General features: G+C 38.8%; 1 protein-coding gene across 1 annotated transcript in view; it reads left to right on the forward strand.

Annotated features, from left to right (window-relative positions):
- Nucleotides 1–24341, forward strand: part of plcg2 (phospholipase C, gamma 2) — a 217113-nt gene that overhangs the window by 151523 nt on the left and 41249 nt on the right. The window contains exons 5-13 of the mRNA XM_063067131.1: nt 5243–5327; nt 7543–7626; nt 9299–9342; nt 13044–13116; nt 13894–13995; nt 19451–19569; nt 20381–20466; nt 21036–21156; nt 22911–23079. Of these exons, the coding sequence (XP_062923201.1) occupies nt 5243–5327; nt 7543–7626; nt 9299–9342; nt 13044–13116; nt 13894–13995; nt 19451–19569; nt 20381–20466; nt 21036–21156; nt 22911–23079 (883 nt within the window). The remainder of the gene's footprint in view (nt 1–5242; nt 5328–7542; nt 7627–9298; nt 9343–13043; nt 13117–13893; nt 13996–19450; nt 19570–20380; nt 20467–21035; nt 21157–22910; nt 23080–24341) is intronic.

Raw genomic sequence — 24341 nt, forward strand, 5'->3', positions numbered from 1 at the left:
GCCACTGACTCGTCATATGTCAAATCTATCACTTATCTACTGTACTAATGTTTGAACATCTTCCATGTTTTGCTCTTAGCAACTATTGGCATCTGTCTCCTGACTGAAGCGAGTTTTTAGTCAAAGGAGCTGTTGACATCTGGACTAAAAGTTACTCCCTGAAAATTGCAATCACAGGCCTCTGATAATTAGAATTATCTCTGCATCATGTTTCCTAGGGATCATTGTTTTTATACTCAGTCAAAGAGGAAAGTCCATTTTCCTTTCCTCTGGCATTCACATCTTGCATACATGTGTTTGAGATAGAGACCAGCGTCAAGTGATTCTAATACCATTCAGCAGTAGTAAGCAAGGTATTTGTGAGTCTTTCCCTGTATATGAAATTGTTCTTATCTCCTTCCACCACTTTACTGATAACTAAGCAATGGTGATGGGTTGACTACTGAACAGACAAAATTTATCTTTATTTTGGAGATAAAGCATCCTTCATGTTAATTGGTAATCCACTACAATATTTCAATCTGGAAAATGTTCCATTCTGATGCTGTCTTCTCAACAGTTCAATTGAGAAATCAAAAGAATGTACGGATCTGCATTTAGGAAGTGGATCAACCAGTTTGCACTGAGATGAGAAATTTCTTCATTCAAGGAATAGTGAATCTTTGGAAATATCTAATATACAGTTATTGAAGCAACTTTGCAGTTTACTATCAGTGGAAATCTGTGTACATGTTCCTTAAATAATCCAAGACTGACCCAAACTGATAGGAATAACCTGCTATGTATTACTGGACAAAATCAGGAAATTTGTTAAGAACCTTTCAATGGTTAAATGCTTAATATATGCTGCCCTTTTGGAAATGGCCAAGGTTTTCTCTGTGGCAACACATGCAAAATGCTGAAGGAACTCAACAGGTCAGACAGCATCTATTGGCATGAATAAACAGTCCTTATTTTAGAGATGAAGTATCACGTTATCAGCAGAATGACTGTTCATTTCCTTAAATGCTGAGTTCCTCCAGCATTTTGTGTGTGTTTCTCTGGAATTCCAGCATCTGCCGAATCTCTTGTGTTTCACAAGATGTTCCCTATGCCAGTAAGGACAAGGAGGAAGGCAAAAGAGGTGGGGGCGTGGCACTGCTGATCAGAGATAGTGTCACGGCTGCAGAAAAGGAGGAAGTTATGGAGGGATTATCTACTGAGTCTCTGTGGATGAAAGTTAGGAACAGCAGGGGGTCAATAACTCTACTGGGTGTTTTTTTATAGACCTCCCAATAGTAACAGGGTTGTCGTGGTGGGAGATTTTAATCTCCTTAGAGCAAGGGGTTTAGATGGAGTGGAGTTTGTTAGGTGTGTTCAGGAAGGTTTCCTGACAGAGGATGTGCTGGAGGTTTTGGAAAACATCAAGCTGGATAAGTCACCAGGTCTGGATGAGATGTAACCCAGGCTACTATGGGAGGTGAGGGAGGAGATTGCTGAGCCTCTGGTAATGATCTTTGTATCATCGATGGAGACGGGAGAGATCCTGGAGAATTGGAGGGTTGCAGATGTTGTTCCCTTGTTCAAGAAAGGGAGTAAAGATAGTCTAGGAAATTACAGACCGGTGAGTCTTACTTCAGTGCTTGGTAAGTTGATGGAGAACATCCTGAGAGGCAGGATTTATGAATGTTTGGAGAAGCATAATATGATCAGGAATAGTCAGCATGGCTTTGTCAAGGGCAGGTCATGCCTTATGAGCCTGGTTGAATTTTTTGAGGATGTGACTAAATACACTGATGAAGGTAGAGCAGTAGATGTAGTGTATATGGATTTCAGCAAGGGATTTGATAAGATACCCCCTGCAAGGCTTATTGAGTAAGTAAGGAGGCCTGGGATCCAAGGGGACTTTGCTTTGTGGATCCAGAATTGGCTTGCCCACCGAAGGCAAAGAATGGTTGTAGACGGGTCATATTCTGCAAGGAGGTTGGTGACCAGTGGTGTGCCTCAGGGATCTGTTCTGGGACTTATTCTCTTTGTGATTTTTATAAATGACCTGGATGAGGAGGTGGAGGGATGGGTTAGTGAATTTGCTGATCACTCGAAGGTTGGTGCTGTTGTGGATAGTGTGGTGGGCTTTCAGAGGTTACAGCGGGACATTGATAGGATGCAAAACTGGGCTGAGAAGTGGCAGATGGTGTTCAACCCAGATAAGTGTGAAGTGGTTCATTTTGGTAGGTCAGAAATAATGGCAGAATATAGTATTAATGGTAAGACTCTTGGCAGTGTGGAGGATCAGAGGGATCTTGAGGTCTGAGTCCATAGGACACTCAAAGCTGTTGTGCAGGTTGACTCTGTGGTTAAGAAAGCATAAGGTGCATTGGCCGCCTTCATCCATGGGATTGAGTTCAAGAGCTGAGAGTTAATGTTACAGCTGTATAGAACCCTGGTCAGACTCCACTTGGAGTACTGTGCTCAGTTTTGGTCACCTCACTACTGGAAGTATGTGGAAACCATAGAAAGGGTGCAGAGGACATTTACAAGGATGTTGCCTGGATTCGGGAGCATGCCTTACGATAATAGATTGATTGAACTCAGCCTTTTTCCCTTGGAGCGATGGAGGATGAGAGGTGACCTGATAGAGATGTTTAAGATGATGAGAGGGCACAGTTTTAAGATGCTTGGAAGCAGGTACAGAGGGGATGTCAATGGTAAGTTTTTTACACAGAGAGTGTTGAGTGTGTGGATTGGGCTGCTGGTGACTGTGGTGGACGCGGATATGATAGATTCTTTTAAGAGCCTCCTGGATAGATACATGGACCTTATAAAAATAGAGGGCTATTGGTAACCGTTGGTAATTTCTAAAGTAAGTACATGTTCAGCACAGCATTGTGGGCTGAAGGGCCTGTTTTGTGCTGTAGGTTTTCTATGTTTCTACATTAGGAATGGAAATAATTCAGAGTTCAAAAATTACTTAAATCAGGCATTCTGGAAGATCCATCTTTCCTTATACCTTTGAAATTCATCTTGTTTGACAGGTTTGTTGTAATCACGTGCCTCATCTGGGCTTAAGCATAAAAATCCTTACATATATGGTCTTTGTGATACGGTGCTTTGCTTAAAAAAAATCTTTAAAAGAACTGAATTTGTTTTTTTTTGGAAGAACTGAGTTTTAGTGTAGTAGTGAAACTTAGGTTCTTAATGGTCTATGTCATGTGCAACTAATTTCACCTTGCTTTTTAAAATTTATTTTGGATTACATTTTACTCTCAGCATTCCATATCTTTTCTCACCCTTCCATCACTCAGAGGAATTGCCAAACCAGTGGTTTAGTTAGACGCTTAGTTTTGAGTGTGTGAATGGAATACCCCAAGCTTGTTTGCTAGCCACTTATTTCACCTAAACTGGAGTTCATTCCAAATATTTTCAAGTGAAGATACTTTTCAATTTAGAAAAATATTATAGGTTCAGTTCTCCACTTAAATGCAGGAACAGTCTGCCTTTAAAATACAGTTTGCTCTGTTGCTTTAGGCAGAAAACTCTGCCATTTTACAATTTTAAGTGAAGTATTTATAATCCTTTTGAGATTAATTGATATTGCAGGTTTTCACACACACTGTTGTAGGATTTTCAGCTCTGGAAGAAACTTCCATCATTTTGGGATCATTTCTTACTTGCAGTGAAAGAAGGAGGGAGTGACAATATTTCAGAAAAAGACAACTGTCCTTCTGGGCCTTGCCTTTGGCATAACAAGATTTAGTTGAAATGCCACTTGCTTCCATACATCCCAGGTGGAATAGCAATACATCACTGTTAAATGCTCCAATATGTTCTCAATTCAATTTCTTTTCAATAGCTTCTAATAAAAAAAAATTCTCATTCTGAAATGCAAGGATAGAATTAATCTGTTCAACCAGCTTGCTAAAAACTGCTTTGGCCTTAGCCTATGTGTACTGATGATATGATGGTATTGGGTTTGCTGACTGTGAAGTTATCAACTCAAACAAAGTCCTCAAGCTGTATCTGATATAAATAGCCACGGGTACTCTCACTAAAAGGAGCTTATACTGCAACTACCCAACCCTCAAAGACTAGTTCACTTCCCTGTATATCCTTCATGATGAGTTTAGCTGCCAATATTCACTATTTGGGCAGTAGGACCCCCTCCCTACCAAGGAGAACATAATTTCAGATTAAGTACAATTTATTTTCAGTGATGCATGTTTAAATTCACACAACATTCTTAAAACACATTTAAAACTCACAGAAGATCTCTATCTTATAAAAGAAATCCAAATTACAAACTGTTTCTAAAACAGGAAGGATTTGCAAAACACAGAAACAATTCCCATAAGCTATAAAGATGTACCCACAAGCCACAAACTCGTGAGTCATCCGTCACAAAAACCGAAGACAGAGGGATGGATTCTGGTTCACCTCGTGTTTCCGTCATTCTTCTGTATATTCCTGGACCATTCCTAAAAAGCCTGAACTGCTGTCTACGTTTATACAATTTCTTTGCCACTTGGGTGACTGCACACATGATATTTTTACATTTTAATGCAAGTGGTCTAAAAGCTTCCGGCGACAGAACTCCCAGGTACCCACAATTAATGCTGTGAAGCTGACTCTATGAATAAACAAGCGTTCTAAGTTATTAATAGATCAGCTATCTGATGTACTAAATGATAGTATCCATCTGGTCTGTAAGCTTCCTTAAACTAAACAACTCAGTCATTGTTGTCTGTTTTGAAACAAGCTCAGTTAAATAATCCATTATCTTACACTGCACCTCTTTAGCAGTTAGTCCATGTGCTGTGAACAAGAGCTTGTTTTCAAAGCCGTCTTTTTAACTTCAAACTGACTAAAGCTTGTTTTTTATATTGAGAACTGAAGACTGGCTCCCGCTTATGATCAGAAGCTAAGCAAGGAATATAAGTTGGAAGTTTTAACTTATTCAGAAACAGCCCTTTGATCTTTACAAGTGTCAACTGCTGTATGTAGAACACTGAGCATGGTGAAAACAAGGCTCCCTTTTGGCCCTAGACAGTGAATATCCACCGCAATGGGTATGTCTCCTACTTTATGGAGTAAATTCCCAGCTCTCACTCCCTGGTGAAGACTTGTAGTGGAAGCATTGTGACCTTAGTGTCTGACCCATGCTTCCCTTACATATGACTTGGAGTGCGTGATTTGTGAATTTACCTTTCTATATTTGGCTTCTTTCCCATATGATTGAATCAACTAACTTCTTACATTTTTTCAGCATCACCTTCAAGGAGCTGAAGATAATGCTACCTCAAGTGAATTTCAAAGTACCAAATGTGAAGTTCCTTAAGGACAAGATGGGGGTATTTATCCTTTACATTTTTTGCCAATTACTGTTTCTGAAGTTGCTATATTTTGTTTATTCCTTCCTTATTTGTTTGTTAAAAATTCTGAAACTTGGTTTTCATTTCTGTGTTGGGGTTTTGCCTTGTATTCGCTGCTGGGGGTGCATATTCCAGGAAAAATTGCATTGAAGGTTTAGATTTCCTCAATAGCTTCTAACAAGAGTCAAGTGAGAAATTTTGTACTTTTTCTGCTTTTAAGCTTCAGCCCAAAGTTAGAAAATATTGGAATTACTCAATAGATCGCATGTTTAGACAGAAAGATAGAATTAACACCCTGATGAAGGGTCTTGGCACAAAACATCGACCATTTATTCCTCTCCATAGACACTACTTGGTCTGCTGACTTTATCCTGCATTGTGTATGTTTGTTACACTAACATCTCAAGTTGTAGACCTTCCATTTAACCTATTTAGGACATTACTGATCCTATTAATATTGTTCTCTACTAGATTGCACTTGAATAGTTCAATTATTTTTCACCTTTGGTGTGTTTTTAAAAAAAACAATAATTACCATTAATGATGTCGAGGTAAAGATGGTGCATAACTGTGGCAATGTTCAAAATCAGCACAAAGATCAGAGAATTGAAAGCAGATTCAGGCTACACAGAAGTCTCATACTGCACAACATCTCCAGCCCACAAGCATCTTGCAAGTTATGTATTTACCTGGAACATGACTGTAGAATAGTGTGTCCAAACTGCAGTTACCTGGGAGATAGAAATCATCTCTGTTTGCAGAAACTAGATCTGTGCAAATGATTACCCGGATTTTTAAAAAATAAGCAGTTCAGTGAGGTAAACTAGATGCTACGTGGTGCTATGTTGGAGGAGCAGCCTAATCATTTTTATTCGTTACCTTGGGCATTGCATTCTTTCATCTTAACAATAAAATCTAGCTTTCTATACTATGGTATACTTGGTACATAAGCCATCCAAAGTATATTTCTACACATATCCCCAGCATGCAGAGTTTATGATTTCCATGTGGCCATTATCATTGTATGTCTGGAAGAGTTCAAGTCAGTCATTCCACAGTGGGAAGGATTCTCACAGTTTTAGAGCACTGAGGCCTTTTGGCTTCCTGTGCTCATGGAGTTCACAGTTCTTGCTGTGCCGATGAAGGATCTCCATGTCCTTCAGTGAAGGAGTCTGGAGAGGACAGCCATAGGTGTCTGTTGTGTGTCTGCTGTCTCTTTTGCAGAAACTGGGCCCACTCCTCTGTGCGGTGTGTCAGCCACTGAATACAAAGTGCAAATGCTGGGGCAATGATAAGACATTGTGCTTAGAGCAATAGAACATAATTTTCGGATAATAATTCAGGTATATTTTCTAGTGTGGATGTCAGCCAAAATGACTTGTGATTCAGCCCTTTTGCAGATGTTTCAATAACCACAATAACGTAAGAGTAAGGATTTCATTGATGGATTAATACAACTACAGTTAGCAGTTTAAGTAGTGGAGAAGCTTACTCCAAGTGTGCCAGGACTGTTTTAAAGTAGTGACATTTATGGATCATCCCACAACTAAACTATCCAGCAGCGGTTTAAAACTACTTGATAAGATAGATATTTTATTACTCTTTGGATTGGTATATCAAGGCATAATATGTTCATTGTAATAATTTGTCCATTAGTGATTAATAACTTTGGAAACTGATTTTCTTCAATAACCCAGGCTCAAAAGTATATATACCATTTTACAAGTTAGAACTAATATCTGTTCCATGTCAAATTTACTCTTCATTTTTGGTAATTTTCAGTACTTCCGAAGTAATTTCTGTAAAGTGGGCTTTATTTATCTATTTCTCCGTTATGTTCTCTAAACTCTGAGCACCCATTTGATCGATGCTGGTGAAAGAACATCAGCTGTTGCAATTCTCTCGTCCATTATTATTGAAGAAAAGTAGGGCATGACAGAACTGGTTTCATCTTGAGAAAATGCTTTGCCATTGTTCATGTTTAGAATGACGAGAGTTTATATCTGGGCTGTTATTTCATTTTCTGTCATTTTGTGCCAGTCTGCACACAACAGTGTCACAGTTATACTGGTTTCAAGGCAGGTTCCGTGGGTTATGGAACAGCATCATTCTTGTACCAGATATTGAAGGTTCTTTGTTAAGGAGAGTCAATGTTCATTATTTTATCCAAAATAACCACTGTCAATGCTTTCAGGACATGGGAAATTCTAAAGATGATCTTAGCTTTGAACACTTTCACCACTTCTACAAGAACCTAATGTTTGAAAGCCAGAAGTTGGTAAGTAAATCACGGCAGTGTAATTCACATATCATGATATTTAATTGGTAATGATAAATTGTTTATTATTGTCAAATGTACTGAGATACAGTGAAAAACTTCTGTTTGCATGCCATCCAGATAGATTATTTCAAACATTAATTACATTGAGATAGTACAAAAGAAAATTAAAACAGAATGCAGGGTATAATGTTACAGTTACAGAGAAAGTGAAGGATAATTTGTATGTATTACCAGACTTCGTTCACAAGTTGCTATTACTATTGATTATAAAACGCTTTCTTCAGTGGTGAAAAAAATAAAGAATTAGTGAAATGGCTTTTAAGTTTCAAAAACTGTCTTAAAGTAAATTCAGTGGGAACCCCTCTTTAATCATTTTTAATCATTCATAGTCACGTCAACAGTTTCAGTTATCATATTATGGTGTTCAGCTAAAGATCAGTGGCTACCCCAAAGCTCATTTAGTCCCCATCTATATCACAGCAATTAGCATCATGCTATTATGGCGCCAGTGACTCGGGTTCAATTCCATTGCTGTGTGTATGTTCTCCTTGTGATTACACGGGTTCTCTCCGGTTTCCTCCCACATTCCAAAGCCATAACAGTTAATAGGTTAATTGGTCTCGTGGGCGTCATTGTGTGGTGCGGGCTCATTGTGCTGGAAGGCCCTGTTACCATGCTGTATCTCGAAATAAAACCATCAATCAATCAATGATTAAATATGTACCTTAATACACTCCAATTATTACTCAGATATTTGATTTGACATCCCTGCATTTTTAATGTTTTATTTTAAGTACTTCGCTCATTTCAATGTTAAATGTAGCAATCTCTTTCCAGTCTCTGCGGCCTCCAGATCTCCAATCTATATAGATGGCATTGGTGTCACTGTCAATTGCAAGAGAGAGAGACAGACAGACAGACAGACCACGACCACATAATCAAACCTGATTTTTGAGTCAGTTGCAAAGAGACAGAAATAGAGCAAGTGAAATGTTGCTCCATTGAACAGCAGTAACCATCTGCAATTCTCTCCAGCTGAGCTGGGCGGACGAAAAGGCTGCCCACTTCAAGCAAGTCTTTCACAATGTCAGAATCAGAAATCAGGTTCTACTAAGCTGCCAGGTTTATGCCAGGAAGTGCAAGCAGTTCCAATAAAATAATTCCAAAATTATGCCTTTAATTTTCCATGCAGGATTAGTGGAAGCAGGAATAGTTTAAGAAAAACTTAGGCTTCCATACCTTAACTATTACCTGTACTTTATTATCCTTGCCCTTAATTGTGTAGATGTTCCAGGATGGTCCAACACCCAATCCTAAAATGTAGACTACTCTTAAGCCTACTGTATGACTTCCCAATGGACTAAGAATATAACATTAGAGCTTGGGCATTTTACTACTTGGCCTTCAGTCCATTTCAAGTTATGGCCGCTCAATTAGATTTAAAATCAAGGCTCACAATTTAAGGTCAGGTGTCTATTTTATAACATTGTAGTTATTTTCATGGTTTTATTTGGGCGAATGAATTGCAGAATTGCTCTAACTGGTTAAAAAAAATCTATCCTGTAATTTCTGATCGGTGTTCATATGGACATTTTTCATGGTTGCCTCACAGTTGTTTAAAATAAATATTAAAATTAAAATGTGTTACTCAAAAGTATCTCTCTTCTAGATTCTTGACATGTTTAAAGTGGAGGGATCTGTGTTTATTCTTGGGTAAGCAGATTTTTTTCTCTGTCTGTTTGGGGAAATAGGAATTCTTCCATCACTATAGTGTTGAATGTTTGAGGACAGCACAGTGGTGCAGCAGGTAGTGCTGTTGCCTCGCACAGTGCCTATAAAAAGTATTCACCCCCTCCCCTTGGAAGTTTTCATGTTTTTTTTACAACATTGAATCACAGTGGATTCAGTTTGGCTTTTTGTGACACTGATCAACACAAGACTCTTTCATGTCAAAGTGAAAACAGATTTCTACACAGTTAGCTAACTTAATTACAAACTTAAAACACAAAGTAATTGATTGCATAAGTATTCACTCCCTTCAAGACAGTATTTAGTAGATGCACCATTGGTAGTAATTACAGCCTTCAGCCTGTGTGGCTAGGTCCCTAGCAGCTTTGAACATCTGGACAGTGCAATTTTTCCCCATTCTCCTTTATAAAACTACTCAAGCTCTGTCAGATTCAAGTCCAGCCACAAATTTTCAATTGGATTGAGGTCTGAACTCTGAATTGGCCACTCCAGGACATTCACTTTGTTGTTTTAAAGCCATTTATGCTTGTGGCCATTGTCTTGCTGGAAAACAGATCTCCCAAGTCAGAGTTCTCTTGCAGACTGCATCAGGTTTTCCTCCAGAATTTCCCTGTATTTTGCTGCATTCATTTCACTCTCTACCTTCACAGGCCTTCCAGGGCCTGCTACAGTGAAGCATTCACTCTCTGCCATCACAAGCTACCACCCTGCTTCACGGTAGGGATGGTGTGCTTTTGATGATGTGCAGTGTTTTGTCTGATGGCCAAAAAGCTCAATTTTGGTTTCATCAGAGCATAGAACCTTCTTCCAGCTGACTTCAGAGTCTCCCACATGCCTTCTGGCAAACTCTAGTTGAGATTTCATGTGAGTTCTTTTCAATAGTGGCTTTCTCTTTGCCTTCTCCCATAAAGCTGCGACTGGTGAAGCACCCAGGCAGCAGTTATTATATGCGTAGTCTCTCTCATCTCAGCCACTGAGGCTTGTAACTCCTCCAGAGTTGTCATAGATCACTTGGTGGCCTCCCTCACTTGTCCCCTTCTTGCATGGACATTCAGTTTTTGAGGACAATCTGCAGATTTACAGCTGTGCCGTATTCTTTCCATTTCTTGATAATTCACTTAACAGTACGCCAAGGGATATTCAGTGACTTGGAGATTTTCTTGTATCCATCTCCCGACTTGTGCTTTTCAATAACTTTTTTGCAGAGTTTCTTGGAGTGATTTTTGTCTTTATGGTGTAATTTTTGCTGGGAATCTGACTCGCTAGCAGTTGGACATTCCAGATACCTTCCTGGTGTATTTTTACTACAATCAAATGAAACACCTTGACCGCACACAGGTCTCCATTTAACTTATTATGTGACTTCTAAAACCAATTGTCTGCACCAGTGATGATTTGGTGTGTCATATTAAAGGTGGTGAATACTTATGCAATCAAAGATTTTATGTATTGTATTTGAAATTAATTTAGATCACTTTGTAGAGGTCTGTTTTCACTTTGACACAAAAGTCTTTTTGTGTTGATCAGTGTCAAAAAAGCCAAATTAAATCTGCTGTGATTCAATGTTGTAAAACAATAAAACATGAAAACTTCCAAGGGGGATGAATACTTTGTACAGGGACTGTAGCTGTATTGGTGCATGTTCGATCCTGACCCTATGTTGTGTCTAAATTGAAACTGAACATTCTGCTTGTGACTTGATACATTTCCCTTGGGTGTTCCGATTTTCTCCCACATCCCAAAGATATGCTGGCTGCTAACTGCCCAGCTTTACTAATGGGCATATATAAGAGAATGGGTTACTAGAGAATAAGTGGGAGGATGGGAATGGTGGGATTGTTCTGGGACAGGGGTCCCCAACCTTTTTTGCACCGCGGACCGGTTTAATATTGACAATATTCTTGCGGACCGACCGACCGGAGGGGGAGGGGGGTGTTCAGGTAGGGTTAAACTCCCATCAACATGTCTTTTACAGTTAGGGTTGCCAACTTTCTCACTCCCAAATAAGGGACAAAAGTAGCAGTCAAATCCCGGGACACTTTACCCCAGGAAAGACTACCATGACCATGAAGCCTTGCGCGGGCACTTGTGTGCGCATGCGCGTACGTGCTGATTTTTTTTTCCCCCCACAAATAGGTTTTGCCTTCATCTTCCCGACTGCACTGTACATACATTATTTCTACTTAATATAGGCTATGTATTTATCATATCATTCCTGCTTTTACTATATGTTAGTGTTTATTTTCGGTTTTATGTGTTATTTGGTATGATTTGTTAGGTTATTTTTTTGGGTCTGGGAATGCTCAAAAATTTTTCCCATATAAGTTATTGGTAATTGCTTCTTCACTTCACGCCATTTCGGCATGAACAGTTTCATAGGAACGCTCTACCTCAGCGGGGGGAATACGGGACAAGGGCGGTCCCGTGTGGAACAAACCAATTTAGCCCAATATACGGGATGTCCTGGCAAATACGGGACAGTTGGCAACCCTATGTTCAAGTTCAACAGTGCGTAACAGGGAATTAGGAAAGGTGCAGCTGACTCATATCATTTCCTCACGGCCCGGTAGCACGTGCTTTGTGGCCCGGTACCGGTCCGCGGCCCGGTGCTTGGGAACCGCTGTTCTGGGAGACATCATGGACTCCTGCTGTGTCGTAAGTTCATTTGAGAGTATGAGATCATAGCATCTTTAAACCACTAGTATAGACCTTAGAAGTGTTTAATCTGAGTTAAATAATCAATGCAAATTATAAAATTACAAACCCACTATCCTATCTGGTATTGAATTAAAGTTTTTGTCATATCTGCTTGATGAGGGCAATTCCAACTTTCAATGAACCTAAGTTTCACAGCATTCCTCCATTTCATCCATCACTGAGCTGCCCAATTTTATCTCCCTGTGTTTAGAGATTTTAAATTTTTGGTTGCTTCTTATTACTTAAGAACATTTTTATTTTCATTTGAGAAGTCAACCTTGTAGCTTAGTCTCCTGGTTCAGGACATGCTCGAAGAAACAGAGAGCCCACAACCAATCATTGACACCTTTCTACCCTTATCTCTCAGAATTTCACTGGTGTCTCCAGCTGCTCTTTTTTCTGCTACCAATCATTAAAGTTATCTACTTTTTATCTTGACACCTTCAAGAAAGTGTCCTGCAATTAATTACATTAAGCCTTTTACATCTCAAGGCACCACAAACCACTTTGCAGCCACTTAAGTGCTTTTGATGCGCAGTTCTTTTTAATTTGTAGGGAATATTGTGACCAGTGTGCGTACAAGATTGAAAAATGTTTAGTGTTATATGTGATCTGTTAGCAACATCAAATGTTCATCAGGACACCAGGGAGATTTAGTCTACTGTTGTCTGAATAGAGTTCAGGGTTTCATATAGTCACTTGAGAGATCAGATGGTTTCTCAATTCGATATTTCATTCAGATGGTGCTGCCTCTGATGGTGTGGCATTGCAGCATCAGACTAAAACTTATGTGTACATCCCTGGGAGGGGTGTTATGTCCCAATAATGAAAGTGTACAATCCCCAGATAACAAAATTCACAAAATAATGTTGGGGTCTACTGAAATTTAGCATTGTACCCATCACACATCTCAAATACTTTTAATCAGCTTGGGGTGTCTGACTTCTAACTTTGCTTTCTATCTGCAGAAGAACAGATAAACTCAATGCTTCAGTTTTGTACCTTCATGACTTCCAACGCTTCCTGCTCCATGAACAGAAGGTAATAAGAGAATAATCTCTTTTGGCAAGAATCCCAAGAAAGGATCAAACTTGCCTTGAAAAAAAATTGGGTCTAACTTAAAGTTATGAACAAGTTGTAAATTAGGTTAATATATTCAAGGTCCAGCACTCATTAGAATATTAACAATTGTCAATACAGTAAAGTCAACAGGTAAATCTACTAGTGGTACAATGATTTCGGTCTGCCTCCAAAGTGCTTACACTAAGGTTCAGGTGACCTAAGATGAACATTTGACATGAGCCCTGAGCTACTGTGAAATTTGTGGTCCTAAAGAAGCAAAAGCCTTAGCTCAGTATCTAGTCATGTAGACTAGACCCCATCCTACCCATGGTGTCATTCCTGTGCACCAATACATGGACTGCTGAGTGACCTTATGAGCAGCTCTTCAAGATACTATTGGTGGCTACTCCTTAAACAAAGAGGAGGATTTGTTTGATCCAAAGATATTTTTGTAGAGCTGTGTGAAATATTCCAGGATCAAACTCAGGAAATGTGAGGGCATGGAACTAGCTATTACACCTCCATGCTTAACCCATTGGTGATCAATAAGACTGGATGCGTTGACCTCAAAGCTGATATCCTTCAAGTGAGTTTTCATTCTATGAATGTGTAAGCTTGACACTTGTGTCTTGCTCCCTAAGCAACTGAAGATTTACAAAGATGAAGTTTAATGCTGAGTTTGGAAAACCCTGTTTTCATGTAACAATAAACACCTATTAGGACTTAAATCTCATGTACATCTTTTCCACTATACAGGAATCATGGGCCAGTGATGTTAAAAAAGTTCGAGAGCTGATGACTAGATGTATTTATGACACTTACAGAGAAACAAACGAGCCCTTCTTCTACGTAAATGAGGTATATAACATTTTACAGTAGTTTTCTAGATTTAAGTATATGTGATTAACAACCCCAATTCATTTACACAAGTCAACCTGCTCATTCTAATCACATCCTGTCTGTTGAACACGAAATTAATGTCCTCCTTACTTAACTGCATTACCTTATCATCTTTGAAAGATGGCTTGTACTATCCATAAAGTTCCTTTCAACAGATCTAGTAACAGCACACAGCTTTCACTCTGCCATTCCTTTCTGACCATTGACACCCATTAAACGCTCCAACCAATCCCACACCTAAAAACTGCCGGTTGCATTTGGTCAAGGGAGTTCTTGCTGAGGGACAATGATGTTAGCAGAAAGTTACCAATTCCGCCTATTGTGTGTAGCATCATACAGCACAATACTCAACAAGTCAGGCAGCTTCTGTGAAGAGGGAAGCAGCATTAACATTCCACAAAGCTGCCTCACTTACTGAGGTTTTCCAGTGTCTTCTGTTTTATTTCAGATTTGTAGCACTTTATTTTGATACTGACAATTATTTGCTCCGGATATGCCGAATTTAAAACTATCTTGCATTCCCTCTGTGCCCTCTGTGCCCTTTTTGTGCCCTTTGTGCTCCAGGATGTTCTAAGCATTGTACTGCCAATCACCTTCCTCCCTGATCATGATCTGGTCCTGATGTAGGGTTTCCATCCAAAAGATCAACAATTCCTTTCTTCCCACAGATGCCGCTCGGCCCAATGAATTCCTCCAGCAGATTGTTTGTAACTACCTCTAAAGTATACCAGCATTGTAATGAATGAAGTATGTAGAAACTGGCTGGGTTTTTCCCTTCTGCATTCACCAACCCATGGTTTTCTCCTTTCAACTGTTAAGGATGGCGAAAGATTTTTTTTATCTGTTTATTTGCATTTCCTTTGAACATTGATTGTCAGTCTTTGTAGCTTTTCATTGATTCTATTGTATTTCTTTGTTCTACTGTGAATGCTTCAACGAAAACAAATCTCAGGGTAGGTAATATGTGGTGACATATACATACTTGAATAATAAATTTATTTTGAACATCGAATGTTTGAACTTTGGAAAGTGGCATGTGAACTGCATCTTTTGTAGGACTAATATAACTTATTTCTAATGTCACCTTCAGCAGTGATCCTTTATCAATAATCTACAATATTTACCTGACTGTGTGTCAGCTCTGAAACCAATCAAAGTGCATATAGTTCCTGTAAACCGGTGTCACATCGCTGTTGGAATCTTACCACAGGCCGTTTCAGTTTTGGCGGCATTTTCCACTTTAGAGTGGGTTTAGCAGTGGGGAGTATCAACATAAAGAAGTTTCAGCTCTTGCAAAGTTCGAGTGAAGGGCATTTGCAGCATTTAATGAGTTTCAATGGTAGTAGGGTATTTGCATCCTGGACAATTGTGTCCCAGTCATTAGCATCCCTGGACATTTGCGTCCCACTATATGTAACTATACACAAATACCCTAGCAACAAACCTGGTGTTATATATGCTAAGACTCTTATCTCAGCTCAAAAAGCAACCGTCTAATCAATTAGGGTAATTGTAGGCAAATGAGGGTGCCTCGTTTGCAACTGAGCTACTTATAAACAAACCCCCACATTTCCTATTACAATTTGGCTTTAAATTTACTTTTTTTTCAGAAACTAAGCTATGTCTCAGTTCTTGAAAGCACGCAAAGGTGGAAACATACTTGTTGATGACGGAAATTATATCTATCACTATGATAAGAAAAATGCTGTGGGCACGAAAACTTACGGGAGATGTGTGGTACGATCTTGCAAAGCAAGAGTTCATACCGAGCGCGATGTAATAACAAAATGAATTAATGAACATAACCATGGTTCTTCTGCTGCTGCAATTAGAGCAAAAGAATCGGTTTTAGAGTTGAAAGAAACAGCGATATCCTCACAAGAACCAACAGGACATCTCAAGGGAACGACTTTGTCAAAACACTATGAACTTTCAATGGCAGAAATGCCCTCTGTCTCTGCAATGGGGAGAAATGTTCATCGTTGGAGACAGAAGGCACAAAATGCTCCTTCTATACCAAACCAAAGATGTAATTACGAAATACCAGAAGAATGTTGTATTCTCCCCACTGGACAAAGGTTTCTTGCAATTGATACTGACATAATTGATGAAAATAGAATGTTCATCTTTGCTTCTGAAGAGGGTTTGGATGACTTGACACGATTTCAGAATCGGGCAGCAGATGGCACTTACAAAATTTGCCCACAAATCTATTATCAATTGTACTGCATCCATGTCCAAGATGGTATATTCAGTATTTCCCGTGTTTTTGATTTTCTACTCAATAAGAGTAAAGAAATATATGACCGCCTATTCACTCTTTTGTTACAGACTTGCCCTCAACTTAATCCCAAATTAGTGCTGACGGATTTTGAACTAGGAGCAAGAAAGAGTATTGCAGAAACATGTCCTAATGCAACAATAAACTCATGTATTTTCCATATGTCAAAATCCATCTTAAGAGAATATGCAACCTTGGTTTAGGACAATGATATAACGAAGATCAAGAATTCAATTTAAAAATTAGATATTTCTCTGCATTAGCTTTCCTTCTGATAAATGAAGTGGTAGCAGGCTTTTTGGATCTGAGTGAAAATCACGACTTGCCTCCCGAATTCATCACATACTTTGAAATTACATACATTGGCCAAGCAGGAAGTAGAAGTGGGCACAGGATTGCAGCAACCTTTTCCATTGAATCTTGGAATGTTCATGATCGAACAATGAACGACTTGCTGAGATCTAACAATCGTTTAGAGGGGTGGCATAATGCTATCCAAAATTCAATTACTTGTCAACACCCCTCTGTTTGGAAATTAATTGATGTGTTGAAGAAAGAGGAAGCTATGGCCACAAAGAAGAAAACTGACTACCAAAGAGGGATTATTGTCCAACCAAGAAATAAGAACATCAGTAAGCACCTTCAATCATTAATTGCACGTTACAATCCTGAGGAAAAATTAGGTTTCTTTCAAGGGGTTGCCCACAACTTGCGTACTTTTTAAGTCTGGACTTATAAATTAAATTTTTTAATCAATAAAATGCATGCTACATCCCTTTTTTAATTAATAAAACTGTTTTTGATTTTAAAAAATACATGAATATGTAAAATTATTTCTTTTTATGAAATATACATATATTGGGACACAAATCTAATATGAGATATACATATGTTGGGACACAAATGTCTGGGACGCAAAAAAGCAGAGGCAAATGTCCAGGGACACCAATGACCGGGACTACATTTGACCGGGACACAGTTGTCCAGGACGCAATTGTCCTGTCACCAGTTTCAACCTGTGGGATGTTTCAGTACAAGTGTGGTAAGCAGGAAGGTTTTTATCATTTTTATTTCCATAATCAACAACATATTTGGTCTGTCAGAAAATACCTTATCGTAATCCAAATCAAAGCACATCTTTTTATACATTGGAAGGCAAGTATTGTCAGGAAATTTATGTTTAAGTCACCAGACAGATTCTAACAGAAGGTGGGCTGATTAGGAATTGACCAAGCCAGTATCAAATTCTCGTTCCAAGGAGAAATCCACGAACCCATGAATACTGCTTTACTATTTTGCTCTTTTTTGCACTATTTATTTTTCTAGATATTTCTTCTTGTCACTTACAGTATATTTTGTATTGCATGTATTGCTGCTGCAAAACAACAAAATCTCACAACAAAATGTCAGTGATAATGAACCTGATTCTGATTCTGAACTAGTAAGTTAGATTTATTCTTCTGACATTTGCTGTTTTGGTACTTTGTTATGTGTTCGCAGAAATGTAAGTGCTTCAACTCCCATGGAATCTCTTTGTTTTATTTTTAGAATAGCTGGTGAAGTGTAGGATGCAGGTCATGTTAAAAAGTTACGGGGGAGGGAGGTATCAGTTGATGCAGAAATTGCCCAAGATGTATTCACAATTTCCTTGCATTATACTTGCTGATCTTGCTGTGCCCAGCAGGAGGAGACACAGGGCAACAAAAGAAGGATAATCAAAGTGAACAACACAAAAACCTCTAGATTTTCAGCATCTGTAGAATCTCCTGCGCTTAATCAAAGTGAAGCTGTGGACCAGGAACTGAGCAAGTCAATTCCTCAGATGGGAACTGTGCAGTGTTACAGCAGAGAGTGCAATTAAGCCAATGAAAGGAAAACAAACTCAAAATCCTATGGGCATAAGATTCAAGATTCAAAAAACTTTATTCTCATTCTAACCAGACATCAGCTCTGCAGGGCAGAATGAGACAGCGTTTCCCAGGAGCAGTGCAATCATAACATAACAAACTCAACACTAAATAATAAACCTAACAATAAATAGTAAAACACAACAGCCACATGTCAGTTAAAATCAAGTTATAAACGTCCAGTGCAAGTTAAAAGTGTCCAAAGCAGAGTCAGGCTATTAAATTAACTGTTTAAATTAAAATAATTATTGCAATTTAAAATTCTGTGTTCAAAGTCCAAAGCAATTTTATTATCGAATTACATATATGTCACTATTTACTTGCTGGCAATTCATTTTCTTGCAAGCATTCATGGTAGAACAAAGAAATGCAAAAGAATCAATGAAAAACTACACACGAATAGACTGACAAGCAGCCAGTGTGCAAAAGAAGACAAATGGTGCAAATACAAAGCAAAAGAATAAAGTGTGTGTGCTGGGGGAGGGGGAATATATAAATAATTAAATGAAGAGAACATGAGTTGTAGAGTCCTTGAAAGTAAGGGCATAGGCTGTGGATCAGTTCAGTGTTGAGGTGAGTTAACAGCCTGATGGTTGAAGGGTAAGAACAGTTCCTGAACCTGGTGATGTGGGACCTGAAACTCCTGTACCTCCTTCCCGATGGCAGCATAGCCTGGACGGGAGGGATGCTGCTTATTTTGTCGCAGTGCTTCTTATGGATGTGCTCAATTGTGGGAAGGGCATTGCCTGAGATGAGCAGGGCTGTATCCACCATTTTTTTTTAAGGCTTTTCCATTCACAAGCATTGGTGTTTCCATACCAGGCTATGATGCAGCCCATCAGGACACTCTCCACCGCACACTGTGTTTTTATTGTAAACGTTACATGTAAATATACCGGAAGAATATAATTCCTGTATCAGTACTGTTCGTCCAAATTTCTACAGACTTATGAGAGAAACAAAAAATATGATCATAGCAAATTCTCCGTGTCTCTTTGAACCAACAATCACATTGAACCATTTGTCAGGAAACAACTCCTTCGTATCTTGTCAGGGGAATCTCAAGAATTTCCCAGTATTTAAAAAAAAATGTTTAGTTATTGAACACTAACAATTAAAACCTATAATGAATTGGTTGGCTATAAATCAGTGGAATGTTTCATCAATTCATATTTATTCTCAACAGAAATTACATTTCCATAATGTCTGTTCTATGCATTTGCAGTTTCTGTCATATCTGTTTTCAAAAGAAAATACCATCTGGGACACCAAGTATGATTCCATCTGCATCCAGGATATGAATAACCCATTGTCACATTACTGGATCTCATCTTCACATAACACGTAAGAAGTTTATTCTTGTCCATTTTAGAAGGATTTGTATGTAAGAGAGCAACTAATATTTTGTTTTTGTTAAGGTGACGTTGCACCTGTCAATAAAAGGTGATCAGTTCCTGCTACCCGAAATCATGAATGGGTTTGCTGATTCATCACTATAGTCTTTGACCTCATGGTCCAGAGGTTGACCTAATGTTCAAACAAGATTGAGGGTCTTGGATAAAATAAGGTGCACAGAGCCCTAGACAATGCTTTCCTGCCAACTTTACTTAGGTCATCGCATTTATGTTTCTGGTGTTATGTTGATTCTAAAAATTTCTGAATCTTAATTCCAGAGTTAGATTGAATTAACATTATGAACATAAAAGTTATGGCTCTGGTCACCAATCCTACCAATGGAAGACCAATTAAATATTTGATATTTTTTCAATATTTCACACATCAATCACATGACTCCTGCTTAGGTTTTCAAAATTTCCCTCTGGGAATATCACTTTTTCACAACTTATGACAATATTCATAGTAACATTTAAAACTCAACATGAATTCCAGCCACGAACTAGAAAAGCTATTCGCGGCATCTGTCAGGTAGAAAACATAACTTTGAGTTACAAGTGGCATAGTAAAGTGTCAAGGTATTTGCTCCTCAAATGTGCATCCCCTGTATCCCTGCTCAAGCTGTATAAAATTCCATCTGATTATTTAAAATAATTGCCTGTCTTTCTAGTAAATAGAGCAATATTGATAAATATTTAAATTTTTATTAGTATAATTTAATTGTTTTTACTAAACTCATATTTTGCCACTTTTTTCATAGGTACCTCACAGGAGATCAGCTTCGTAGTGATTCATCTACCGAGGCATATGCTAGATGCTTGCGGATGGGATGTCGCTGTATTGAATGTAAGACAATATATGGAATATATATGCTCTAAGTCCCTCATCTAGGTCTATAGTGATTCTCAGTATCTTAAATTCTTGACCGCTTCTATACTTAGCTCCAGATTAGAACTAAATTGAAAGGCCCTGATAGAGTGGACTTGGAAAAGATATTTCCATTGGTGGACGAGTTGAGAACCAGAGAGCACAGCCACAGAACAGAAGGGCGATCCTTCAGAACAGAGATGAGGAAGAACGTCTTTAGCCAGGGAGCCATGAATCCATGAAATTAATTGCCACAGGCAGCTGTGGAGGCCAAGTCATTGGGTATGTTTAAGGTGGAGGTTGATAGGTTCTCAATTGGTAAGGGTGTCAGAGGTTATGGGAAAAGGCAGGAGACCAGGATTGTGAGCGAAAATAAATCAGCCATGATTGAATACTGGAGTAGACTTGTTGGGTCAAGTAGCCTAATTCTGCTGCTATGTCTTATGATCGTATGGTCATAATACCCTGTCCTTTGTAACATTTGAAAACTTTGTGTTCTTTTTTTCCCTCCATAATACTCATAATGCCTTTTACTCTAAATGTTTTAGTGGATTGTTGGGATGGGCCAGACGGCAAACCCATTATTTATCACGGTTGGACACTTACTTCCAAAATCAAGTTCGACGATGTTGTCGATGCCATCAAAAGTCATGCCTTTGTTTCGTCAGAGTAAGTTTGAACTACCTTATTATGCTTAGTGCTCATTATTGTCACTGCTAGCCAGAGCTATCATTGCACCCGGTACTATCTCCATTCATTAATCTATAAACTCTGGATAACAGGACAGTTCCTGGTGTTGAAATTTTGAAATATGCAATGTTAATTGCTTGCTTTATCTTTCATATTTGCAGCTGCAGACTGGGTTTCGGTGTATACCCAGCACTAGTCCTTATCTGTTTCTGATTTCTATTATTTATAATTTTGCACTTATTCAGTGTGTTTCGCACTGAGAATGCTAGCTGGAAACCTGAACTGTTTCTATATTGTCCCAGGGAGCAGTTGAACTCCAGAACATGAGCTTTGTATTCAGAAAGTTGCCTTTAGAAAATGGTTCACACTGGCAGCTCGGTACTTGTTACCTGTATTAGTTGTCCTGTGATGACTCCAAGTACTCCACTGAAGTAGCAGGGTGTCGGAATCAGGTCCAGACACGTAACCATTGACTTGGAGGTAAGGTTAGTACGAATAGGTAGGAAGAGAGTATAAGGGTAGATCGCTTAATCCTTTGAGTCTGTTTGGGCCTGAGGAAGGACTGTAATGTCAAGTCCATTCTATTTACATAAAATTATGCAAAGTTGTTTTGCCCCATATCCAGCATATTTTGCATAGCTTTAAATATATTTTTTGAAAATTTTTCTGTAAAAAAAGCTATTTTGATTGTTGTTTTCATGAGTTTGCTTACCTTTTAATAAATTCAGTTGCCTACAAATGCTCCCTGGTTAATAAGATTAAAAGTGCTGTTTGATCACATCTAATGCAACGTAATGAAGCGCAGAGGTTGAAAATAGATTTGAGTGATAACCAACCGAGGATGAATTCTGGCGTAAGCTTTGTGCTCATTAACGTGGCAGTTCAGTCACAGGTAATGGATTCATTTCTGTAGGAGTCGTCCAACAGCACATTCACAGCGCCACAGCAAGGTACGAGATGAAATTCTCTTTGGCTCTAGTACAGCATTGCCTTCAATTCTGTTTGAATGGCATTGTCAGTTGCCGCCTACCCCCCAACTCTTTACAAATGCACTGAGACTACTCAGGCACATCCCTCATAAGACCTGTGGACATCGGGGACTTTCTTCTGATGTGAAGATGCCTAGCTGACTGAACCACCCTGTAGGAGCCATACAGGAGCCACTTGCTGTCTGTCTATATTGTACTTTGTGCCGTGTGTTTATTATGGGTAATCTGTCAGGTGGGTTGGCGCATGGTAAAGGTAAAAGAGTTTAGTTACATATTCTCGCTTTGTTTTAGTTCGTTAGTTTAGTTGTTAGAGGCAGCCGGGGAATTATATGTACTTGTTGACTGCTTATTTACTACCTTTGCTTAATTTTGCTAATTTGAAAGTTAATTATTCTTAATTCGCTAACTTTGTTTCATTGTTTGTTTAATGCTATAAGGTCATTCATTATTGTTAGTTTTTTAATAAAGGATCGAATATGCTTTTTTAAACTCGGAATTCAGTTGTTCTGGAAGTGCGTCGTACGGTGTTAACTCCCATATACAGTGCGGTTTGGTTTATTTTCAAGTAACCGCTACACACCTATTTCCTACTTAGATGTTCTTACAGTTTTTTCTGGAACAGATTTTATTGACTATTGAGCATCTGTTACTACAACTATAGTTGTCCGATTTCACACATCATTCAGTCAGAACGTATAGCCAGCGCACTGAATGCTGTACTAACACTGTTATTGGGTTCCTCAGGTATCCAGTCATCCTTTCGATCGAAGAGCACTGCACAATTGAGCAGCAGCGACACATGGCCACTAAGTTCAAGGACACCTTCGGGTCTATGCTTATAACCAAACCCATTGAAGCAAACGCAGAGCAGTTACCGTCACCCGCCCAGCTTACGAACAAAATTATCATCAAGGTGAGGCTGTCATAATGTGTTTGCTGTTTCTAAAATACTTAAATTTACGCATTAAAAGCACTGTTAAATAGGAGAGTTTAGAAGAACATTTTCACAAAAAGTTGTTCACAAATTTAGAACTGAATATAGAACATAGAACAGTGCAGCACAATACTGCCACTTTGGCCCATAATGTTATGCAGACCTTTTAACCTACTCTGAAATCAACCTAACCCTTCCCTCCTACATAACCCTCCATTTTTCTATCACCCATGCGCTTAGCTAAGAATTTCTTAAATGCCCCTAACGTATCTGCCTTTGGCACTACCTGGATGTTCCATGCACCCTCTGACATTCTCCCTGTTCAATCACCTTAAATTTATGCCCTCTAATTTATTAGCTATTTCCACCCTGGGGGGAAAAAATCTCTGGCTATCTATTCAATCTGTGCCTCATCATCTTGTACACCTGTGCAAGTTACCTCTCATCCTTATTTGGTCCAAAGAGAAAAGCCCTAGCTCACTCAACCTATCCCCAAAAGACATGCCCTTTAGTTCAGGCAGCACCCAGCTAAGTGTCTTCTGCACGCTTTCTAAAGCTTTCACATCCTTCCGATAATGAGGTGTTCAGAACTGAATGCAATATTCCACATGTGATCTAACCGAAGTTTTAAAGAGCTGCAACATTATTTCACAGCTCTTGAACTCAATCTCCTGACTAATCAAAGCCAATACAACATTTGCTTTCTTAACAACCCTGTCTGTGGCAATCATGGGGGATCAATAAATGGGGACCCCCAAGATCCCATTGCTCCTCCATACTGTCAAGAATCCTGCCATTAACCCTGTATTCCACCTTCAAATTCAACCTCCAACTTTTCTTTTTAAATATATCATGTTGTATCTCCTTCTGAAATTCATTCCAGTGAGGGCAATGGAAAGGTTTCTCGGAACAAAATATAAAGCATATAACATGCCCATTTCCATCAGACAGAGATGAATCTCAAAGGCAAATTTGAGAAATTCTTCACCCCACAGGTCAATTAAGGGTGTGTCAGTCATCATGTAAGAGGGAATAAGATGAATAATTGAAATGTTTTCTTTTCGGAAAAAGCAAGAAATTGAGATTGAGATAATTGTTCAGTCAGGCCTGGTATGTGAGCTGACTGCAGCCTGGAAGCGCCCATAAAATCCTAATGCTTTTTAAGTTTTACATCACACTTTTTAATACATATTTGACTGCTCTGAATCAAAATCCCACTTGACTTCTGACAATTTTATTGA

Source organism: Mobula hypostoma, chromosome 14 (genome assembly GCF_963921235.1).
Source record: "Mobula hypostoma chromosome 14, sMobHyp1.1, whole genome shotgun sequence".
NCBI lineage: Eukaryota > Metazoa > Chordata > Chondrichthyes > Myliobatiformes > Myliobatidae > Mobula > Mobula hypostoma.